This window comes from Asparagus officinalis, chromosome 2 (assembly GCF_001876935.1).
Source record: "Asparagus officinalis chromosome 2, Aspof.V1, whole genome shotgun sequence".
In the NCBI taxonomy this organism is placed as follows: Eukaryota; Viridiplantae; Streptophyta; class Magnoliopsida; order Asparagales; family Asparagaceae; genus Asparagus; species Asparagus officinalis.
Genome location: NC_033795.1, coordinates 560,007 through 578,347, shown reverse-complemented (window position 1 = coordinate 578,347; position 18,341 = coordinate 560,007). Strand labels below are relative to the sequence as shown.

Here is an 18,341-nt window from a genome sequence, read left to right as displayed (position 1 = left end):
GAGATATTAGGCTTCAGATTCTTGTTTCCTTTGAGAAACAAGAATTCTTATTGCAACCTGACTCTCTTGTTGTGCTGCCGAAATTTCCGCTGCGCGCAACACACACCCTCTGCCACACCCACGGTGCAGGGTGTGGCAGAATCTGTCCTGCACCACACCCTCTGCCACACCCATGGTGCAGGGTGTGGCAGACTCGTTTTTAGAATCCCAATCAGTTTGGGATTGTGTTTTGCTATAAATAGAGACACGTTTTTTAGGGTTTCCTAGGCTTGGTTTAGGCTTTGATTAAGCATTGATTGGGGGATATTTGGAGCACAAAAAGAGGTATTTTTGAGCTATTTGTTTAGGGTTTTATTTGGAGAGATTAAGAGCTTTGTGGTGAGATTAGTTTGTTCCTTTGAGCGTATTGTAATCTCAGTTTGTACTCTTTCTCTATTAGTGAAAACCCCATCCCCCCTTGCCCCGTGGACGTGACAGCACCAGGCACAACAGTAATCACTGGAGATGACGCTGAGGAAATCCTACTGTTGAAGAAGAAATTGGGAGAGGAATTTGAAGTTAAAGATCTGGGGCAGTTGAAGTACTTTCTCGGAATTGAAATTGCAAGGTCGCGAAAGGGTATAGTTCTTTCTCAGCGGAAGTATGCTCTGGATCTTCTCTCAGAGACAGGGATGTTGGGGTGCAGAGTTGCATCAACTCCTATTGAGCAGAATCATAAGATGAGTGCCGAGGGTGGGGACCCTATGAGTAAAGAGCAATATCAAAGATTGGTTGGACGGCTTATATATCTATGCCATACGAGACCTGATATTACTCATGCAGTGAGTGTGGTGAGTAGATATATGCATGATCCCAGAGAGCAGCATATGGAGGCAGTTCGCAGAATTCTTAGATATATTAAAGGAAGCCCAGGAAAGGGGTTATGGTTCAGGGGTTTTGGACATCTGAGAATTGAAGGCTATTGTGATGCTGATTGGGCGGGTTGTATGGATGATCATAGATCCACTACAGGCTACTGTGTATTTGTTGGAGGCAATCTCGTATCTTGGCGTAGCAAGAAGCAAGATGTGGTGGCTAGGTCTACAGCTGAGGCCGAGTACAAAGCTATGGCAGTTAGTCTGTGCGAGTTGATGTGGGTAAAAAACATATTATCTGAGTTGCGCTTGTTTAGAAGAGACTCCTTACAACTTTGGTGTGACAACAAATCGGCGATTAATATTGCAAACAATCCAGCTCAGCATGATCGCACCAAACATGTAGAGATTGATCGGTTCTTTATACAGGAGCAACTGAATAGAGGAGTTCTGACTTTGAGCTATGTAAAATCAGAAGAGCAGTTAGCTGATTGTTTAACAAAAGGATTAGGTTCTAGAGAGTATGATATCTTTTGTAACAAGATGGGGATGATTGATATCTATCGCCCATCTTGAGGGGGAGTGTTGAGTTATTTAGATACTAAGTGAATTAGTCAATATTGTAAGGACCTAGTTGTAAGAATGCATTAATATAAAAGAGGGATCTCTCAATGAGAGAAACTAACCCTAATTTTCCCAAAACACTACAGCTATATCAAGCACAAACATTTGGCTTTTGTCAAACACATTGTTGCTAAATGTTAGCAGGTAAGTAAGAGATATATTTCATACAAATATAAATTTTGTATGTACATTTAGAAGCTATTATTCATTTCTGATGTTTGCAGATAACTAAGATTTGTTTGAATGTACATTTATAAGTTCCCATATATCCATGTACAAAACTATCTCATAGTTTCAACGATTGGCCATAGAGTACACTAGCACTGATTTTATTGTTAAAACTCATTTCTCTTTTGATTCTTCTTGGAAACTTCACCTTTTGTTTTGAGTAAAGAAGAACTTCACCTTACATCATCAATACGGAGATGATGAAAGATCGTTTCAAGCAATAAAATGAGAACCTGCAAATTTGAGTTCCTGAGCATATAAGCTATCCCGACAGTGACAGAATTAAGAGAGAATGCCAAAAAGATGGCTACATATTTGATGACTCAAGTTACCACAAACATATCATTTCGCACAGTTAAATGGGAACTAATAGTGGCAGTTCCGGAACAGTTTCCCCACGGTAAAGTGAAGTAACTATCTACAGACACAAATAACTATACAAGATACAGATTAAAATTTTAGAACTTGGCTGGAGAACAAGTAAACTTAGTCCAATGTGCAAAACACGACAAACAAAATTTTCTTTTGAGAAATATGGAGAATCCAAAGGATCCCCCGGTTTTTCACTTGCTCCTTTACAGAACACCACTTTAGTATGAACCACGGTTAGAAACGGTCGTCTTAAGATTAGTTTCTCATGACTCTCTTCTTCCCAACGAACAATTCCTACTGACGAGTACCACCGATTCCCACCACTTTTTTGGGGTTTGCTAGATTTCCATTTGACGTGACTCAAAATTTTATGCTTTCCGTGAAGAAAGATAATGAAGAAAATCTATAGCTAGAATCTACTACTGTAACTTCAAAACATATATTTTTAGGTGAGAAAATGGGACTTAAGTAACGCCTAGCCAGCTGATTGGCTCGGTACAGACTAAAACGTGACATGCATTCATAATTAGCCTTTCTCCCTTTATATACATTCCCCCCTCCAATAACAGAGATATTGATCTCTCGGAAACAAATTAAACATGGTTAGTCGACAGTTTGAGGCCATAGAGAGATGCAGCTCAAAAGGCAGAAGGAACCAATCGGTGGCCGCAGATCTTGACGGCACCCTGCTCATCTCTCGCAGCCCTTTCCCGTACTTCATGCTCTTGGCCGTGGAAGCAGGCAGCCTCCTCAGAGGTCTACTCCTTCTATCCTCAGTCCCTCTCGTGTGCATCTCATACGCCTTCATCTCAGACGCCTTTGCCCTCCGAATTCTCATATTCATTTCCTTTGCGGGGCTAAAGATTAAGGACATCGAGACAGTGGCCCGCTCGGTATTGCCCAAATTCTACGCCGAGGATGTGCATCCAGAGGGCTGGAGGGTGTTCAGTTCGTTCGGGAGGAGGTACGTTGTTACGGCTAATCTCAGAATCATGGTGGAGCCGTTTGTGAGGGACTTTCTCGGGGCGGATAAGGCGCTGGGCACGGAGCTTGAGGTTACGAGGAGTGGGATTAGAGCTACTGGGTTTGTTAAGAAACCTGGCGTTTTGATTGGAGGGCTCAAGAGGATGGCTGTTGAGATGGAACTGGGCGGTGATCGGTTGCCGGACGTTGGCATCGGAGATGAGGAGGCTGATTTTCATTTCATGTCCATTTGCAAGGTTCGATCGTTGCAATATTAATTGATCAATGTTTATCACCGCCTCCCGCGCTTGTCAGTTCAAATTTTATTAAGTTTATCACCTCGTTTCTTACTAGATTCAATTCTCTGTACGTACGATATTCTAGAGATAAATTTTAATTTTAATTTTAATTTTTCCTTACTGGACAAGACATAATACAAAAATCTGACGTCTCGACTTCTTTTCCAGAATAAAACTAATACGTACCACTTCCATATTGCTACAAAATATATATACGTTCTAGCCTTCTATTTATGCCTCAATAGGCAATCAATGTGCTCTGGTCTGAATAAGTATTGAGGTACGTAATAGTCATATCAATAAAATAAATTTCTTCATGTTATTGCGCGCACTGAGGATCAGTTTGTTGGAATTGATTCTTCAATTTGCTGGAAACACACACTTTTGTGACGAGGAAAGAAAACCAATTTTCAGGCGTTCTAAAATCCACACACATTCATTACTGTCATATAAAACTACAAATACAAAACAGTTTTTTTTCTAACTTACAAACGTGCACAACGTGCACAAGAAACCTGTAACTAACTAACTAAACACTTAACCCACTAAGTAACCAACTAATTAACCTATGAAATGCATAACGTTACAAGATTAATTCAACATTCACCCCCTTAATCTTGTTGCATCTTCTTCACATCCTTCAGTCCTATTTTCTCACGCAGCTCGACAAACCTCTGACGACCAAGTGGCTTTGTCAGAATATCGGCCAGTTGATCCTCAGTCTTCACATACTTCACTTCAATTTCTTCCTTTTGAACACAATCACGAATAAAATGATACTTGATATCAATGTGCTTGCTTCTGTCATGGTGCACAGGGTTCTTCGTGAGAGCAATGGCTGATTTGTTATCTACATTGATGATAACTTTGACAGGTTCACTGCCCTTTAGCTCACTCAACAGACGCCTAAGCCAAACACCCTGGCATGCCGCTGCTGTTGCGGCCACATACTCAGCTTCACATGAGGAGAGTGCCACTACTCTCTGTTTCTGTGATAGCCATGTCACAGGGCTTCCGCCAAGAAAATAGATAACTCCTACTGAGTAGGCTAAATCAGGTCTTGTGTTGACTAGGTACCTCAGGCTCCCTATGACACTTCTATACAGAAATGCATCAACTGGGGGACTGATATTCACTTTACTCATTTTAAGTCTCGGCTCCATGGGGATTTGACAGGGATTGCATTCGGCCATTCCAAGCTTCTCAAGTATCTTTAGAGCATATACTGACTGAGACAGTGTGATGGAATGTGAATTTTGCTTCACTTCAATGCCCAAATAGTAGCTCAATAATCCAAGATCACTCATGTCGAATAGCCTCTTCATCTGCTCTTTGAACTTTGCAATATGTTCGACACTTGACCCAGTAATAATAAGATCATCTACATAGACACCAATCACTTGGATTTCACCCCCCAGTTCTTGCTTGTACACAGCATGCTCCATAGGACACTTGATGAACCCCAATGACTGTAAGCACTTATCAAGCTTCGAATTCCATGCTCGAGGTGCTTGACGCAGTCCATATAACGCCTTCTTCAGCCTCAGCACTTGCCCCTCATGGCCCTTTGCTTCGAATCCAACAGGTTGTGCTACATACACCTCTTCTTCTAGCTCGCCATTTAGGAATGCAGATTTTACATCCATGTGATGTACTTCCCAGTTCTCCTGTGCTGCCAGACCAATCAAGAGCCTTACAGTTTCAAGCCGTGCAACTGGAGCGAATACCTCATTAAAATCCACTCCCTGTTTTTGTACATAACCCTTCGCCACGAGTCGAGCTTTGTGTTTTACTATTTCTCCTTCAGGATTCTTCTTCACCTTATATACCCATTTCAAACCAATAGCACGGTGCCCTTTTGGTAATTCTGCAAATTCCCATGTGTTATTCCTCTCAATTGCTGCAATTTCTTCCGCCATGGCTTGTTTCCAACTTTCATTGCCTGCTGCTTCTTCATAAGTTGCAGGTTCTTCTAAAGATAAGAAACATAGCCCTACCTCCTCATCCATCTCAACTGTGTCATTGTACACATCTTGTAGAGAACGATACTTGCGAGGCCTCTCTGAGCTTGTTGATGGTTCTCCAGCATCCTGTGCATGATTATGATTCATGGGAGTGTGAGGCGAAGTCGCACCTTCAGAGAATTGCCCGCTTGATTGCTCATCAAAGTTCTGCGCGTCTTCACCTTTCTCAGATTCATAATGCACGGTGAACGTGCCACATGAATGAGCTCCAGAATATTCTCCTCCTTGTCTATTCCCCCAATTCCATTCCTTATCCTCTTCAAATATTGTGTCCCTGCTTATTCTCAACTTCTTTGAATTAGGATCATAAACTCTGTAAGCTTTTGATCCTGGTTCATAACCCAGAAACACCATTGGCGCACTCCTATCAGCCAGCTTCTTTGTGTATGGACTCACAGTCTTGACGTGCACCAAACAGCCAAAAACTCGAAGATGTTGAACCTTCGGTTTCCGACCAGTCCACCTCTCATATGGTGTCACTCCTTCCACACTCTTTGTTGGAGCTCGATTGAGTATATATATACTGCTGTCTTCACAGCTTCTCCCCAAAATGTAGCTGGTACATGTTTGCTTTTTAATAAGCTTCTCACCATTCCTAAAACAGTTTGGTTTCTTCGCTCGACAACGCCGTTCTGCTGCGGAGAGTATGGGGCTGTGAGGAAATGCTTGATGCCTGAGTCTTCACAGTACTGGGTGAATGCTTTAGAGGTGAACTCCCCACCCCTATCGGTTCGGAATGCCTTCAGCTTAGTATTAGCTTCCATCTCTGCACTTGCCTTCACCTTCTTGAATGCATGTAATGCTTCATCTTTGTTCTTGAGCATCACAACCCACATGTACCTACTATAATCATCAACAAGCAACATAAAATATTTGTTACCTCCAGGTGTTGTAGGAGTGATTGGGCCACACAAGTCACCATGCATGAGTTGGAGCGGGGTCTCAGCTCGAAAACTTGCGCTTTGGGGAAAGTGTGTACGATGATGTTTGCCAATGACACACCCATCACACACTTGAGTTATGTGATCAACGATAGGCATTCCTATCACCATTCCCTTCTTGGTCATGTTCCTCAATGCCTGAAAGTTTAAATGGCCATAACGTGCATGCCACAGCCATTCAACTTCATTTAATTTCCCCAACAAACACACTGAGTGAGTTGTTTTCAAGTTTAGAATATACAATCTATTTCTTGATCTTCTTACTCTTGCCAGCAGCTTTCTAGCTCTATCATACACCAACAAACAACCATCTTCTATCACAGTTTTGCATCCATTCTCATCCAATTGACCTAAACTCACTATATTGCTACGCAGTCTAGGTATGAAATAAACATTTGTAAAGAATCGATGCTCACCATTTTGACACTGAAACATCACAGTGCCTTTTCCTCGAATGTTCACAACAGAACCATCGCCAAATTTGACCTTCCCAGTCACGCTTTCATCTAGTTCTGAAAACAGCTCCTTGCAACCCGTCATGTGATTGCTTGCTCCAGTGTCAAGAAACCAACCTGAGTTGTCGTGCACCACTTCTTCTTCTTCATTCAACCTTGGCTTCACTTTCTCCTCATAGAGCATCACTTCCTCTGTTGTGATCTCCCTATGATTCTCACACTCACAAATTTCTGTCGCTAAGAGTGCTGGTTCTTCATCATCCTCTTGTGCCTCCACAAAGTGTGCCTTTTCCTCCTTCTTCTTAGATCGACATTCCGAGGCAAAGTGCCCATAGTTTTGACAATTGTAGCACCTTACCTTGGACTTGTCGAACTTTCTCTCACTGTGATTTGATTCATTCCATCGACCACTTTCACCATGCCCGCGACCACGACCACGGCCACGGCCACACCCACGGCCACGACCACGGCCACCACTCGTTCCTCGTCCTTTGTATGAGTTGGACGAGCTTTCTCCTCCTCCTTTCACTTGTTTCCCTTTCCACTTTTCACTTGTCAACAGAACTTGTTCATCCTCATTTTCACCATAGCCACGCAATCGTTCTTCATGGGTCTTGAGCGATCCGATGACCTCCTCAACTGTCATCGTGTTGAGGTTGCCAAATTGTTCAATGGTAGATGCAATTTGAAGGAACTTGGGAGGGACTGCACGAAGAAGCTTCTTGACGACATAAGCCTCATCTATCTTGTCGCCCAATGCACGAATCTTATTGACAATAGTGGTTAACTTTGCACCAAAATCATCAACTGTCTCCACTTCACGCATGCGAAGACCCTCAAACTCACTTCTCAGATTCTGAATTTTTGCTTCCTTGACACGCTCAGCGCCCATGTGCATTGTCCTCAACATCTCCCATGCTTCCTTGGCCGTCTCCTTCTCAGCCAACACGAGAAGTGTCTCCTCGCTGATGGCTTGATAGATGGCAGCAAGAGCCATCTGATCCTTCCGCATTTCTACCTCATCGTTGGGGTGATCGGGCTCAATGGCATCCCATACACCTTGTGCACGCATATACACCTTCATCTTGATCGCCCATGCTGAGTAGTTGCTCTTTGTGAGCAGCGGGTACTGAAGAGAGACTGTCCCTTCTCTTCCAGTTGTCTTCAACGTCACTGTGTTGCCAGATCCGCTGCTTGAAGGTGTTGAGTCCGCCGGCATGATCTTTGGCATCAAATCCCAACCAAGCTCTGATACCAAATGTTGGAATTGATTCTTCAATTTGCTGGAAACACACACTTTTGTGACGAGGAAAGAAAACCAATTTTCAGGCGTTCTAAAATCCACACACATTCATTACTGTCATATAAAACTACAAATACAAAACAGTTTTTTTTCTAACTTACAAACGTGCACAACGTGCACAAGAAACCTGTAACTAACTAACTAAACACTTAACCCACTAAGTAACCAACTAATTAACCTATGAAATGCATAACGTTACAAGATTAATTCAACACAGTTCTTAATAAAACATGTAAGGTACAAAAAAGAGTACACAAAATGAATTATATTGCTTAATCTAATGTCCCTTATTATTTTGCTAATCGATCAAATCTATTTAGCTCTAATTTGTGAGCGGTCCCCTTGGAAGCTAACCTAATTTGGGTTTAACAACAATAATAATAACAATTATAATAATGACAATCAAGACTAATGCAAAATTTTGTTGTAGAAGCTACACATATGCATGTGATCGACAACGTGTTTGTTGCTGCTTGCTGCAGGAAGCGTATCTCGTCCCCAAAACCAAATGCAAGCCATTGCCCCCAGGCCAACTCTTGAGCCCCATAGTTCTCCACGACGGCCGTCTCGCCTGCCGTCCAACCCCTCTCATCGCGCTCCTAACCTTCCTCTGGCTTCCCGTTGGCGTCGCCCTCTCCCTCCTCCGCATCTACCTCAGCCTCCCTCTCCCTGAACACATCGCTTTCTACACCTACAAACTCATGGGCATCACCCTCACCGTCAAAGGCAGCCCTCCCCCTCCCCCCCAGCCTGGCAACCGCGGCGTCCTCTTCGTCTGCAACCACCGCACCGTCCTTGACCCTGTTATGGTCTCCGTTGCGCTCGGGCGCAAGATCAGCTGCGTCACCTATAGCATCAGCAGGCTCACCGAGCTCATCTCCCCCATCAAAGCCGTCGCTCTGTCCAGAGAACGAGACAAGGACGCTGCCAGCATCAAACGCTTGTTGGAAGAAGGAGATCTGGTCATTTGCCCCGAAGGGACGACTTGTAGAGAACCTTTTCTTCTTCGGTTCAGCGCGCTTTTCGCCGAGCTGACGGATCGGGTTGTGCCCGTTGCGATCAACACGAGGCAGAGCGTGTTTCATGGGACGTCGGTGAGAGGGTGGAAGATGTTCGATCCTTACTTCGTGTTTATGAATCCTAGGCCGGTTTTTGAGATCACGTTCTTGAAGCAGTTGCCCAAGGAGCTCACTTGTGCTGGTGGTAAGTCGCCAGTTGAGGTTGCCAATTACGTACAGACGGCGTTGGGCGCGACTCTGGGATTTAAATGCACCAATTTCACTAGGAAGGATAAGTACGCTGTTTTAGCTGGGACTGATGGCCGAGCTGCGACGTCTAAATTAAGGGGGGAGGCTTTTGGAGCCTTCGGTGATCTGAATTAATTGAGACGGTCTCTCTTGTCACACTTTCGAACTGATGTTTATTTTATTATCGGTTATTATCTTTGTGTCAAAAGGCGAAGTTTGTATTTGTGTCTACTTATGACTGGGGCCTTTCTGTTTGCCAATATTGACATTCTATATGAAGTGTGTACTGCAAGTTTCAATCTAGGGGGTGTTTGGTTCACTAGTTTTATAGAAAACTTTTGGAAAATTGCTTGACGATGGCAGTTCTATAAATAAAACTTCTCTGTATATTTCTATAAATTCTGTTCGGTTTAAAAAAAAAGTTTATAGAAAAGTTTTCTATAAAGCACATAAAATATGGTCATGTTAAAGAAATCAACTTCCTAGCAAAAAGAGTTGAAATTACACTGAAATGGCAGCGATTGAGCTTTGATCTTTTTTCTCCAATTTGGAGCTCTGAATTTGATGGTGAGTTCTTGTTTGGGCCTCTAACTGAGCTTTGACTTGTGCTAGGTTGATGCCAAAATTATAAAAAAAAAAAACTGCTCAGTTTGAGCTCTTATTTTTGCTCCAATTTGGAGCTCCGAATTGTGTTGTTTTGGGCAGATCTGTTCGGGGCTCTGTTCGAGCTCTGATTTGTGCTGGTTTCGTTCCAATTTATAACTAATTTGATGCTCAGTTTGATCTCTGAATTTGGCTCTGATTTGGAGATCTAAATTATGGTGTTTCGGGCTTTGTTTGAGCTCTGATCTTATGCTAGGTTCATGCCAAAATTGTAATTTATAACATTTGAGGATGCCAAACTAACCGTTAAACTAGTGGTTCTAAAGTAATGAATAAGATAAGAACTTTTTTATAATTTTTTCATAGGCAACCAAACACAAAAAAAGAAAAAAAAAGAAAGAAAGAAAACTTGCTATTACGATAAAGTAATAGGCCCAATTTTTTATTTTGAACCAAATAGAGAAATTACAAGAAATAAGAAAAATTGTATTTTTTGAGTTCTATAAACTATTTCACAAATTTTTTATATAAATACAAGAAAATTGATTTTTTGGTGTTTTTCCTTTACTTTTTTTTATAGAAATTGAACCAAACAGCCCCTTAACCTCTTTCCTTTTGCCATGATGATATAATTGTCAAATTTTTTCTTTTAAAAAAAATAATTTGGATCGTCTCCCGCATAAAAAATCAATATATCATACATATTATAGATTTTGGTAAGGACATACTGCAGTTACTATTTTTCATTATTTATTAAATTAAAACTCTATAGAAATAGAGGAATCTGGACTCTCATAATTCCCATTTTGTGACCTTCATTTATCCGTTGGTCCTTTTGTCTCCCGTTCGTAGCATTTCCGCATTTGTGTAATACGTGAAAATTAAAATAATGATAAAATTGACTGGGCTTTTAGATGGGGTGAAAGCTAATAGGCCTAAATATTAACGCGGTTCTACCCTGTACTTAAAAGCCATAGTATTCACTTTATTCTTTCGATCTTCGGCCCATGGGAAAATTAAATTTCACTTTATTTTAAGCCATCATAAATTTTCAGGTAGGTTCAATTTTTCTCACGAGTGTCTAAGATTTTAGGGCAACTTTTTGGTGAAGGTAAAATTTAGCAAACTTAATTTTCTATTTCCTCAGAAAAAAATTTAAAATCATAATAAAGACCTCACTGTTGCACAGTGATTAAAGGTCGGAGACAGTCGAACAATCCCTACAATCTTTTTGTTAGTTAGTATTAGTAAGAAAAGCCTACTAGGGTTTGGGGATTAAAGTAAAATACGCATTAACAAGCGTGTGATTCAACCATCACTAAGTGGGCTCACGTGGCCCTGCACCAGTCCCCCTTATTGTAATGGGCTGTCACATAGATTATCTCCTCCGGCCCTCTTGTTGGTTGATCTACGCGTACGCACACGTGCCCGGATAAAAGCTATTTAAGAATGTTAAATGTTAATTAATTAAAACTTGAAAGAAAATTCTTATTTCCCATACAAATTAATGAGATGCGTCGGCATGGGAACTAGGCGAGATCGATCGAAAAGGCCAAAACCAAACTTGTGGACTGAATTTTGATTGCGACGCCATCAGTAGTCCATCGCTAATAATCCAACCAAGTGCTAGCGAGAAAGAACGTGACCCTGTGACCCCATAATTAACACAGCACTCTCTCTCTCTCTCTCTCTCTCTCTCTCTCCCCCCATTAAAAAAATAATATTAATATGCATGGTTATCTGATCTGGCCATTCTTAACCAACCACCAACATCTCTATTATCATATTTATTAAAAATACACTCAGGTCCCGTTTGGCAAAGGATTAAGGAAGAGGGATTATGGAGAAGAGTTAACTTAGTTATTCCATCATAAAGGGTTAAAAATATTCTTATTCCGTTTGGATTTGATAGTTAATACAAGGGGTTAAGTCTTTTGTGTTTGGCAAATGAAAAAGGGCTAAGGAGATTAATCTCATTATTTTTTTAAAAATACCACTTTCGCCCTTATTGAAAATTTATAAATAATTGCCTCATTAAAATAAAAGGAGCTTGAATTTATGTATAGTTGACTAAAAAATTTATAGAATTTGGTATTATTCAACCTCTATCAACCTATGTGATTCTGTAGTCATTGTGGATTTTCTGGTTGATTTTGTAAGATTGCAGTATTTACTTACAGCTACAGGAAAATTGCCACTAAATTTGTATATAGTAATACCTCGCGAAAAGAGAAATACTCAATTTTGAAATTGGGATACTATCTTGACTGCAACTTTTGCACACCTTTATCAACCTTTGTGATTCTGTAGTCATTGTGGTTTTTCTGGTTGATTTTGGAATAATTCAGTATTCACATACAGCTACAGGAAAATTGCCACTAAATTTCACATGTAAGTTACTGAACAACAAATATGCTCAAAAACAAGGAAGTTCCATCCAATCTCAGTTGGTAGGTGAGCACAATACTAATCCGGAGCAATTCTATAAGGCTCATGGTATAAAATTATTCAGAATGTTATAAGAATATGCTCCTATTTTACAATACTATTATGCTATCTTCCTCTTAATCCACCTCCGTGAATATTCATGAATATTTATCAAATACCAAGTATTCGAGTTCGAATTCGAAAAACTAGATATGTGAATATTAGAGTCCACATTCGAATTCGATAATTTTAAACAAATACAAATACGAACACCTTAGCATTCGATTCGATTCGATCGTTTACCACCCCTACATACAGCTACAAGAAAATTGCCACTAAATTTCACATGTAAGTTACTGAACAACAAATATGCTCAAAAACAAGGAAGTTCCATCCAATCTCAGTTGGTAGGTGAGCACAATACTAATCCGGAGCAATTCTATAAGGCTCATGGTATAAAATTATTCAGAATGTTATAAGAATATGCTCCTATTTTACAATACTATACTATTCAGAATGGTATAAAATTATTCAGAATGTTATAAGAATATGCTCCTATTTTACAATACTATTATGCTATCTTCCTCTTAATCCACCTCCATCATCGATTCATAAACCTTTCAACTTGCCTTTGTTATTCCAAATTAACGCAACAATCTCTCTGAACATTTTTGTCAAAGACATCGACATAAGTTACAAACACCATATGTGTGAATCTAGTTACCATCTAGATTAGTCTTCAGAAACTTTGCCGCTGTGTCAAGGAGTATTACACCATGAAAGACCCTCTCCTATGCAACTGAACTCTCTCCCTCAACTCCTCAAAGGCCCACATTGTATCAGAATCGAGTCCTCCAGCAAACTGCCAGATTAAAACACCATAAAGTTACTCTTATTGTATTTGTATAAGCGCATGAATCCGATAAACAATTTTCTGCACTAAAATTTACTTGCCTGGTATGTGCGGTAAGCAAAACGCACACCCTGAAGTAGAAGCGCTTCTTGTATTGATTCTCTCTCTGTGTTTCTTACTGACTCGAGCTCTGTTGACACTCTATTGATATAAATTTTTGCGAGTTTCACAGATCCCATCTCTATCTGCACAAACAATATTGCAATCTATTATCATTTTTATGAAACAAAATAATCTTCTAGTATTGAGTGGCAAAAAATGGAAAATCCTGATTTGCGCAAGGCTATAGGGATGACGCCCATACAGAAAGGTGTTCGCATTAGGAGAATAGAGCCTACTGCTCCAGAATTTCATTTTTTGAAGCCATCTGATATCATTCTGGGCTTCGACGGAATTGATATAGCTAATAATGGAACAAACTCAAAAGGACTCAACATTAGAACATCAAAGCTCTTCTTCAACACCTCATAATCCTTCTCAATTTGCTTCGTCTTCCACCTTGCTCTCCGATTCTGAAACCAAATAGCAACCTGTCTTGGTTGCAATCCAAGATCCTTAGCAAGCTGAATTTTTCTCTCAGGTTCAAGCTTGTTCTCAATTTCAAAGCTCTTCTCCAAGAACTGAACTTGGGTGGAAGTGAGCCTCCTCTTCTTCTCTGGCTGATGGAGGGACTCATCATAATGATCATCAAAGGTTTCCTCAGGTTCTCTAGGGTGGTAGAATGGCTGGTTGCTTGTGCTATGGCAAATTTCCTCAAAGTTTAGCATTGATTTAGAGCCTGAAAATATAAGTACTCAAATGATTCAGTACAATGGTATGATAAGTGACGAAATAATAGTCAGTGAATTATCAGTGGAGATTCATACAGTATTAATGAGAATGATGTAGAGAATACATCAATGAATCTTTAATTTCCCATGTCATGCCGAACAATAATTGTGACAAATAATGCAAAAAAAGATTCAATTATAGAGATGAACAGCTCTCAATGGAAACTTATTAATTGAATTGCCTCTCAGGATAAGGTTTATTCGGATGAATCTTTAAAGACCAACGTCAAGTCTAAATATAACTATGAAAATTGATCAGAGCTTAACTTGAAATTTAACTTTAGTATCATAATAAATATGAAAAGGAAAAGGAGCTTACCACAGAAACCAGTATGAGAGGAGCTAGAAAAAATCAAAGCCTGGAAAGCCTCAGAAGAAATCCCTTCATTCTGCAACAAAACACCCATCTCTGAACCTCCATACTTCTCCCTGTCATCTTTCTCTACTTGTTTCTACTTAGAGAGAGAAAACAGAGATCAAATTTTGCCTAAAACCCAGAAAAATTTACAACCAGATCTTCATCAAGATCACCGAAAGGGATCTCCTTGTTCAATCTAGGGCTTGTGGCGAAAGAAGCTAGTGGTAATGAGAACAGATCCAGATGAAATTTTTTCCTAATTCCCCTAATTCCGCTGCTTCTTTCCCTCCAAATTCCGTTGCCGCTGCCGAACTCCGCTCTGCCTCCCCGCACGAGATTTAGATGAATTTTTTTTTCTAAATTCCGCTGCCTACCCTCGCGTGAGAAGCCGGAACAAGCGTTGTTCCGCCTTCTTACGAGGACTTGTTAACCCGTCTATTGACGGGATAAATGAGCATTTGAGGTCACGTGAGGGTTTGTTAACCCATTGTCATTTTTTTGTGTTTGGCAAGTTAATGAAGGGTTAACCCCCCTTAACCTTTCATCTATCCCCTTGCCAAACGCAGCCTCAAGGAATCTTGCATGTTATACTCTCTTCTAATTAATTAATTTATTGGGGGCTTGGATAATATCCAATTAAAATCCAAAACCACTGTTCTCAGTATCACTTAGTAACCCGGGTTAGTGTCCATTATTAGTCCACATGCGTTTTTCAAACATACACATGAATAATAGATAATTAAACAAGGAATCGGATCGAAAAGCACGATGCATGGCTGCAGTAACAACGGTAATAAGGGGGAGCGGGGTGTAAATCCCAAAGCCACAGAAAATAAAATTAATAAATTTATTTCACGTACTATTAATATACACACAACACGCACGGATCAGGGATGGTCAGCAAACAAACAAGTCACACAGCTGGCACGCGCATCACACGGAGTAAATAATAACAAAGCAAGGAAGCACAGCCCTCGGATTAAAAACCAGCAGCTCCTCCCCCTCCACGTGAGCGGAAGATGCCCTTCGTCCCATGCTACTCACCGAGTCGAACTTCACCGCCCCCTCCTTCTCCTCCCCTCCACGTGCCACCTTTCCGCCACCACCCGGCACACGAGCACCGCCCTCCTCACGTGCAGCGGAAAGCGAACTCCGTCTCCAGCTCCTCGGCAGAGACACGTGCGCCCCCACCCGGTCGCGTCGTGCGTAGCGATGCCGTCCAAGTCGCCCTGCTTCCCCCAAACCCGTGCCTCACGATGGCGCACGTGCTGCCCAGTAGGAGCTCCCGCACGCTCCACGCGCCGGTCCCAGCGCGCAGAGGATCGTGGAGCAGTAAAACCTCAGCCGCTCGTTCCCGTCGGCGATGCAGCGCTCGTCGCCGGAGTTTCGCTCGCGCCCTCGAGCGGGACGACTGCTCTCTGTACTCCTCGAACCGCGCCAGCGTTTTCTCCGTGTTCGTGGATCTTGAGGATGCTGTGGATGGCCGGATGGGTCGGCTCCTCTCCAGCCGGTGCCTGAAGATGATTCGGACGCATTGTTCCTGCCGGAGTCGCCGTCGCGGAGCTCGCGAAAGCGAGTGGTTCGCCGCTTGGTGTAGATCAAGAAGCGAGGGCTCGGCTAGTACCTCGCCGCAAGCCGAGCAAGGGAGGAGGACTCGGCGGTGGGAGAGGCGCCAGAAGAGGTACCATCGTCGCTCGTAGTAGTTTTAGGACGGGGGAGGAGCGACGGGGGCGGTCAGGGTTTTGGTGCGATCTCCTGTTGAGGTCTGCGGAAGGAGAAGCAGGCGGTTGAGGCAGGAGAGGAATGAGCGGGAGCGGGATTTATAGGGTCGTCGTAGCGCTGCCGCAGCTATCATTGGTGGTTATAATTAACGGAGGTCGTCGTCGTCGTCGACGAAGGGGCGGGTGTTATATAAAGGACATTAGCGGTCTTTCTGCGTTTGGGTACTGGGGGTTCTGTTCCTTTAGCATCATAATTATTACGACGAGGACCCGATGGGGTTGGAGGACCAGGCCGGGTACCAGCAGAGAAGATGGAGAAGCAGCCGAGAGTGAAGAAGAGGGAGAGGAGGAAGCGGTTGAGGAATATTGATAGGATGTTGGAGGCCATGCCCTGCCCTGCCCTCGGTCATCACAACATGTGATGATCGAGCAATACGAATTGCAGCGGACGACGTACGTACGGGGGATGGAGTTTATCGGTATTGATTGAAGCTAGCTAGCTAGTAAGGGGACTGCAAAGTGGGGAGCTAGGGAGGTGGTGGTGGTGCAGCTGGAAAGCGATGCTCTAGCTCGTGAAAGTAAGTAATTAAAAGAGAGGAGGACGGAAACGGAGAAATAAGGCGACGAGCTAGGAGAATAAACTAATTAAGGTGCAAACGCAACGTTTTGTCGGTGGGCGTACTCTTTGTAATATATTTGAGGGGCCAGCATTCGGTCCTGTGTCAATTATTTACGGTTTAGCTAGGGACGCATTCAACTTTCGATGTTCATGTATTAATTGCACCCACTACAGCTTTTAATCCTGCGGGTCGCACTAATGATTACGGCCGGCTTCCATCTCCATGCATGGATTCCTTCTATTCTTGTGCGGATTATTAATTATATAGCGCGCGTTATATAGTACTTAAAAATCAGCTTATATTTACTGATAATTAATAGCCAATATTTTATGTAAACATTATATATTTATGTTCAGAAACTATATATAAATATATCTAACTAGCTACAACACATCTACTTAATTACATGTTACATCCATCGTAACCCATGATCGTTGGCTGCATTAATTGTGGGGGTATAAATTAACATGAGAATTAAAGTGAAACTTCCTTAGTTTGTAGCTGATTTCCTAAATTTCCTTCTGAATTTCTACATTACCGTTGAAGAATCCATGATTTAGAGAGGCCCAGCCCCGTAGCTCCCGTGTTGCCCATTAGATAGCGACTGTACATGATGCACCTACGTGAAAGGGCAGAATATTTTATTTTATTTTCTGATACCGTGAAATTAAGGGCAAATTGTTGGGTGATAAGGTTATTAACTTTTAACCTGCTAACTAAAGTGAAAATTAATCATCCCTAATATTCGGGAAGGCGAATCATGTGGTGTGGACCATATATACGTGCCCTCCCATCTCTGATTATGATGGGATAAGTACTTCCCATGCTTTGGACAGCTCTCCAAAGACGAGGAGGATGGCCCAACGCACACATAACATAATGTAGAATCTTTTATTTTTTTTTAAAAGCAGTATATGATGGCGATTCCACGGACCAGCTCAGTCTAGCACTGCTAAATTGAAAATTTTTCAGCCTTGCGATCGAGATAAGAACGTTTTACTAATTAGGTGACAGAGATGAACAAGAATAATCACATAGAATGACACAAAACCAATGCACAAGGCTTTAAAAAACCAGTATGGACAATTAAAAACGAATAGCATCCAGAAATGCATTTACACTCCTCCTTCCTCTCAAATCTATACAATTTCCCTATTAATGTTTATGTGATTTTTTTTTTTTTTTGGATTAGGTGGGATATGGCGTATTTGACGGCCCACCAATTTGGTCCATTTAATATACAGGTTCCAGCCCAGCCTCTCAAATTCTGTTAAGAGTAGGCCGAGACACGAAGCCCATCTGTCAAGAAGGCCCGTAAGGCCCAAGAAGGAAGATGGATGGACGCCCCCTGATCCGATGTCGATTGCAGGTGACCCCCGTTGCCACTCGTTCACCCTCAAAAGATCTTTCCGAAGCCGCTGATTCCGCTTCCTATTCCTATCGTAAACCCACACGCATTCCTCTAGCATTTCTGGCGTTTTTTTTTTTTTTGCCCACCTTCCTCCGTTTTAATTGTTTTTCACTATTATTTTTAGCTGCAGCTGCTTGCTGTAGCTGTG

At 41.9% G+C, this 18,341-nt stretch overlaps 3 protein-coding genes across 3 annotated transcripts; 1 reads left to right on the top strand and 2 right to left on the bottom strand.

Moving 5' to 3' along the window:
• Positions 2,501-9,611, top strand: LOC109829783 (glycerol-3-phosphate 2-O-acyltransferase 6-like). The gene is made up of 2 exons (XM_020396820.1): positions 2,501-3,298; positions 8,546-9,611. The coding sequence occupies exons 1-2, from the start codon at positions 2,678-2,680 to the stop codon at positions 9,443-9,445; spliced, it is 1,521 nt and encodes a 506-aa protein (XP_020252409.1). The 5' UTR covers positions 2,501-2,677; the 3' UTR covers positions 9,446-9,611.
• LOC109829540 (homeobox-leucine zipper protein HAT5-like) lies at positions 13,604-14,497 on the bottom strand. The gene is made up of 2 exons (XM_020396622.1): positions 14,403-14,497; positions 13,604-14,031 (listed from the first exon to the last, which is right to left on the bottom strand). Exons 1-2 carry the CDS (start codon positions 14,488-14,490, stop codon positions 13,604-13,606), a joined length of 516 nt encoding a protein of 171 aa, XP_020252211.1. The 5' UTR covers positions 14,491-14,497.
• On the bottom strand, positions 15,270-16,146 carry LOC109829537 (the record flags this gene model as incomplete). The annotated part of the gene is given in 5 exon segments (XM_020396620.1): positions 15,270-15,541; positions 15,544-15,580; positions 15,583-15,708; positions 15,711-15,819; positions 15,821-16,146. Coding segments are annotated over 5 exon segments (765 nt in total), but the record flags the coding sequence as incomplete, so codon positions are not given.